The sequence below is a fragment of the Eulemur rufifrons genome, chromosome 16 (genome assembly GCF_041146395.1).
Source record: "Eulemur rufifrons isolate Redbay chromosome 16, OSU_ERuf_1, whole genome shotgun sequence".
Lineage (NCBI taxonomy): Eukaryota > Metazoa > Chordata > Mammalia > Primates > Lemuridae > Eulemur > Eulemur rufifrons.
In genome coordinates this window covers 40485111-40490650 of record NC_090998.1, presented here as the reverse complement: position 1 = coordinate 40490650, position 5540 = coordinate 40485111, and the positions used below count along the sequence as shown (strand labels likewise).

General features: G+C 58.1%; 1 protein-coding gene across 1 annotated transcript; it reads left to right on the top strand.

Annotated features, from left to right (window-relative positions):
• The first annotated feature begins 4492 nt into the window (after positions 1-4492).
• TMDD1 (transmembrane and death domain 1) lies at positions 4493-5452 on the top strand. Its single transcript, XM_069490953.1, has one exon. The coding sequence runs from the start codon at positions 4493-4495 to the stop codon at positions 5450-5452; it is 960 nt and encodes a 319-aa protein (XP_069347054.1).
• Positions 5453-5540: the final 88 nt, after the last annotated feature.

Below are 5540 nucleotides of genomic sequence, written 5' to 3'. Positions count from 1 at the left end.
TTGTCACTGCCCCCCACCCCCATGCCGGCCCTGTTTCTCTTTTGCTCCTTCCTCTCTGCCCATCTCTCCACCCCTGGCTCTCCAGAGTCCCTGTGCTTTCATGCCTGTCCCTGTCTTCTGTCCACCTTACTCAGACTGCAGCACCCCTTTGCAGGAGATCTGGAGGCCCAGGGGCTGAGGAGGAGGGGAGGAGGGGTTTCCCTTCCACCTGGTTGTCCCTCATCCAGCTGAAATTTGGGTGGGGGGATCTGGGTCAAGCAAAAAGGAAAACCCAAAGAAGGGGTTTTGCGGGGTTTGTTTTGAGGGAAAATCCCAGAAATGTAGCTTGTTTAATATTTTAGGCCTCTTATTTTTGTACGATTGTGTAGAATTTGCTGTTTTTTTTTTTTTTTCTTTTGACAACTCAGGAAGAAACTGACCTCAGAAAGAATGTTAGGCTTTTGCTGCTTTCCTGTGTGTTCCCCCCGCCCCACCCCGGGGAAGCAAATTCTCCCAGAAGACTCAGAAAGTGAGACGTGTGGCAAAGGGGAGAGGAAGACCCAGAGGCCTCACTCAAGCCCCAGCTATTCCTGGGACAGAAGCAGAATGTATTTTTAAGGGCTTCCTTCCTCCCCAGGTGCGAGGTTGTAGGCAGGGGTGTGGAGGAGTGGGTGGTGATTTGAGAGAGGGGATAGGTCTTCCTTTCCGCTGCTCTCCCCTCTGGGACCCACCCCTCAGTTTAGTGTTGTCTGTGAAGGGTTATCCAGAGTTGGGATGCCTGATTCCTGCCCCAGACCCAGACCAGACAGTAGGCTGGGAAGGCACAAATGGGAAGGTGATCTCAGCAGAAAGTCCTCAGAGAGGTCATCTCACCTGGCCCCTGCCTTGGCAGAGATCCCCAATAACTTCCGCTAAGGGAATCCCATCTGGGAAGACAGTCTGGCCACAAGTCTGGTTGGGCATAAAATCGACTACTAGGCCTCAGCCACCTTCTCTGTTGGGAGGCTCTGAGGAGGGTTGGGCATCCTCATAGGAGAAGGTTCCCCTAGAATCCTAGGCCTGGAGCCCTGGGAGCTGGGAGAGGGTGAAGGAGATGGGCAGGGTGTTTCCCTGACATGGGAAATCTCTGTCCTACCCACACTTTCCACCAGGCTAGAGTGCTTCTGTCTGGGAACCACATTCCTTTCCTTCCCACCAGTTTTCTTTTGATGGGGCTTTAGCAGTTTGCCCCGCCCCCCGCCCCCCCCCATATCACAGACCTGATCTTCGGTCCAAAGGGAGGGACACACCCTCCTGACCTCTTTTTCTCCTTCCCGCCTTGGCCTCCCTTCCCTTTCCCTGCCTGCCCCTCCATTTCCTAGAGTCTGCACCACCTCCCACTCCTGGCTGGGAGGGTGTCCATGGGGGACCTTTCAGGTGCCAAGGTGCTGAGGGCCTGTGCTGGCCTAGACATGCTACAGGAAAGCTGCTCTGTTTTTCTCCTTTCCCCCCTTGCTCTCTCTCTGACCCTCCTCTCCTTGGAGCCAGCTGATCACAGGGCTTTGGTGCCTCAGAAGCAGCAGGCCACAGGGTCTTGGCTGTGAAAGACGCACGGAGGGAGCATGGAGTGAGGGGGTTCTCTCTCAGGTGTGTGTATGTATGGGGCGGGGGGTGGAGGGTGTCGGGAAATGGGGTTGGGATCCCAGCCTTCCCTTCAAGGGGCAGGCAGCTCTGCCCGAGACCCTGAATCGCCACCGCTTCCTCTAATGGGCTCTTCTGTTCTCCAGGCCTGGGGAACTTTGCACAAGGAGATGGCCTCCAGGCTACTGGCACCTACCTCGTGGGCACTGGGGCAGGTAGGGGGAGGGCAGGTCCAGCTCTGGCAGTGTTGGGGGGGCATACCAAAGAATCCAGGGGCAGAGTGTGGGGAGGGCAGACTCGGCAAACTGGCCGCCTCCTTCCTCTACCCAAATTGGGGTTGGGATCCTCTCCTCCAGCTGTAACCATTTCTACCTCATTTTGCTGCGTGTTGTACATGGACGTATTTATCTCCTGTCTGACGATGCTCTGCAGTTGTGGTCTGTCTACCTCAGAAGAGACTGTATTTTAAAAGAAAGTATTACACAGTATTAAAGCGATGACATGTGGTTTCCAGAGGATTTCTTGGGGACAGTGGGATGTGGGGAGCCCTCTGAAAAATGCCAGGGCACCCAGGTCTGCTAATGCCCTGCGTGGGGCCCTGTGGGTGTTTCCATTCCTTCAGCAAAGAATTATCCTGGGATGCCTGTTGTTTGCTCTGGCACAGTGAGTGTCTGCCAGGAACTGGGAACTGAGGCTGCAGAGTGAAAAGCCTCCGCATAAGGACGCCCTCCTGCAATTCTGAACTCTAGAGGATCAGAACTGGGGTTGACTCATCATATTGAGGGGCGAGGAAGGGCTCACATGTTTGTTGAATGACTGAATGAATGGACAGATGAATGCCTGGAGGAAAGGGGGGCTAAAGAGGAGGAGGGGTCATCCAGAACCTGCAGCAGCCCTTGTTGAGCACAGCTAGGGCTAATACTTGTATTCCAGTCTTGGGTGCAGCGCAAGGAGCAGAGGGCAGGGTGTGGAGACAGCTGAATTCCAGTGTTTCAGGTCACATGAGATCCTTTGCCCACCACCCCACCATCTATCAGTCCCCAGACTCTACCTTGACAGCTTGTCATAACCCAGGAGACTGAGAAAACCAGGAAGGAACACTTGCTGAAAAGGCTGTGTGGAAACACCTGGGAGAGGTTTGGACCCACAACTTCCTAGGTCCTTGAATGCTCTCAGCACAATTGTTGAAGATGCACAAGAGCTCAAGGGAGGTGGTGCACCCGGGCTCCCTGCTTAGGGCTTACCACGGGCTTGCAGGAGGCCAAGCAGCACCAGGGTGACCCTGCTAAGCAACAACTGCTCTTCTCACAGGGACAGATATGGTATGTCTGGACATGGGGGCTCTAGGACACTGCCCCAGGGTTCAGTGACCCCAGCTCTCAGCCCGTGGATGTCCAGACTCACCCCCCAACTCCTCTAGCTTATTATGTACCTACTGTGCACAGACATTGTGCATGGCACTGAGAATACAGAAATGGTCAATCAAGCACAGTTTCTGGAGAGCCCACAACCCAGGTGGGAAAAGTGCAACAGTAGATCATTGAAAAATACAACTGGATAAAGCTGCTTGAAGTGAGAAGACCATATCAAATTAATCTTTACATTCATTCATCTGGCACGAATATCTGGTACATAGAAGACACTGGGTAAATGTTTGTTGAATAAATCCTCTAATTAATTTCCAGGTAAGTGTCCTGATGGAGGATGCACAGGTTCTCTCAAGAAAAGATCCTGACTCCTGGTGGGGTAGTGGTGGGGTGCCAGACTTCCTAGACAGGAGGGGGGATAGCTGGGTAAGGTAGGGAGGCTGGAATCAGCATCATACATGCAGGGTTGTGCCACGAGCAGTGATGTGTAACAAGACAAAGTGTGGGCAGGAGTGGGGGAAGTGAGGCTGGAGGAGTCACCTGGGATCTCTCCACGGAGGACCTTCCATGCCCCGTTACCACGGGGCTCCACAATGAAGCCTTTGTGGGGGTGAGGGGCTGGCTGATGTGCAAGTTGAGTTCACAGGTTGATTAAACACGTCTTTACTAAACACCTATTATGTACTAGTTGCCATGGGGACGGGGTGGACCTTACAGTCTAATGGGGGAGACAGTAAGAAGGCAGAGCTGCAGGGCGCTGTGGGAGCAGAAAGGAGGGTCTCTAATGGAGACACGGCTAAGGTGTGAGTCAGGGCGGGCTTCCCAGAGGCACGGGGCAGCAGGGGGCGCGGCCCAGCAGCCAGAGCGCAGGCCCGGATCCAAAGGAGGGACGGGGCCAAGCTTCCTTGCGGGAAAGGAAGCAAGTTTAGGTAAGGAAGGCCCTAGTGTGTGTGTGTGTGGGTGGGATGGGGACTGGAGGAGGTGCTGACCTTATCCAGACAAGAAAGGCTGAGGGTTTGGACTAGTGCAGGGGTGGTAGAACGGGAAGTGATGGAGTCATTTACTAAATACTACACGTGTAGTATTTGGTGGATAACGAGAATTTAGGAAATGGTTGGATATTGGGGATAATGGAGAGCAAGGGATCTAGGGCTTCTGGCGGAGGGTGAAGGGGTGGGCGGTAAATGAATTGGAAGAGATGTGGGGACAGCCAGGAGGCCTAGGGTAGGCGTGTCAATGTGAGGGCCCGGAATCCTAGCCTCCTCGGGGCTAAGAGGTTCACATACCCACCCCTGGGTATTGCAGATCCTCTTACTCCAGTTCCTGAGTTTTGTGCGACCCTCCTCCAACAAGTTCCATGATTTGGAGCCCCCCCATCCCTGTCCCTGGGTATTGGGAGCCCCTGTGTGCTGGGAGTACCCTCCTCCGCTTCCGTCCCAGCCCCGGAATGTTCGTCGCCGCCCCCACCCACAATCCGCGGGCGTTAGGAGCCCCTCCCCCACCGCGGGCGTTCTTCCCGCCCGGCCATGGCGGCGCGCGCTCTGGCGGGCGCCTTGGTCCTGGCGCTGTGGGGCTGGACGCCGGGGCCGGCCGGGGCCGTGGACGCCATGGGCCCCCACGCGGCCGTCCGTCTGGCGGAGCTGCTGACCCCGGAGGAGTGCGGCCACTTCCGGTCGCTCCTGGAGGCGCCCGCGCCCGACGTCGAGGCCGAGCTGGCCCGGCTTTCTGAGGACCAGCTGGCGCGGCCCGAGCCGCTGCCGACCACGTCGGCGTCGTCGGGCCGGCTGTGGAGGCGGCGGCGGAAGGCGGCCAAGGACCCGGCGGAGGGCACATCGGGCGGGTCGCCCGAGCCCGGGGACGTCTCCGACGGCTGCCGGGAGGCGTTGGCGGCCTGGCTGGCTGCCCAGGCCACGTCCCTGCCTTGGGACCGCGTGGCCCGGGCCTTGCGGCGCAGCGGACGCCCGGACGTGGCCAGGGAGCTGAGCAAGAACCTTCACCAGCAGGCGACGCTGCAGCTGCGCAAGTTCGGGCAGCGCTACCTGCCGCCGCCCGGCGCCGCGGCTCCCGGTGCGGCCCCCGCCCTGGCCCAGCGCCCCAGGCGCGCCTCGGCCCCCGAGCCGAATTGGGACGAGCTGGAGCTGATCGTGGAGCGCCTGCCCCAGCCCCCGTACGAGCGGAGCCCCACGGGCTGGGCCGGGCCGCTGGCGCTCGGTCTCCTCACCGGCTTCGTGGGGGCGCTGGGCACCGGGGCGCTGCTCATCCTGGTCACGCTGTGGATCACGGGCGGCGACGGCAACCAGCCCGCCACTCCCCGGCTCGGGCCCGCCGAGGCACAGGGCTGGTGGGAAACAAAGCCGCTTTTGACTAAACGGCTCACGTCCCGGGAGGCATGGGCTGCGGGTGGGCCGGCTTCTCCCGCGCCTCATGCCCTCCACTGTCAAATGGGAGCACAGTCCTGCTGGAGTGCTGCTTTGGACGGATTATAAAAGTTACGAAATACTGAAAGAAGGGACTAGTCGGTTTGTTAGTTTGTTGGAAATGAGCGGCACGGCCAGTGGGGCTGCCGATGGAAGA

Excerpts from the sequence above, each read along its gene's own strand:
- TMDD1 (XM_069490953.1), top strand. The coding sequence starts at position 4,493 with ATGGCGGCGCGCGCTCTGGCGGGCGCCTTGGTCCTGGCGCTGTGGGGC.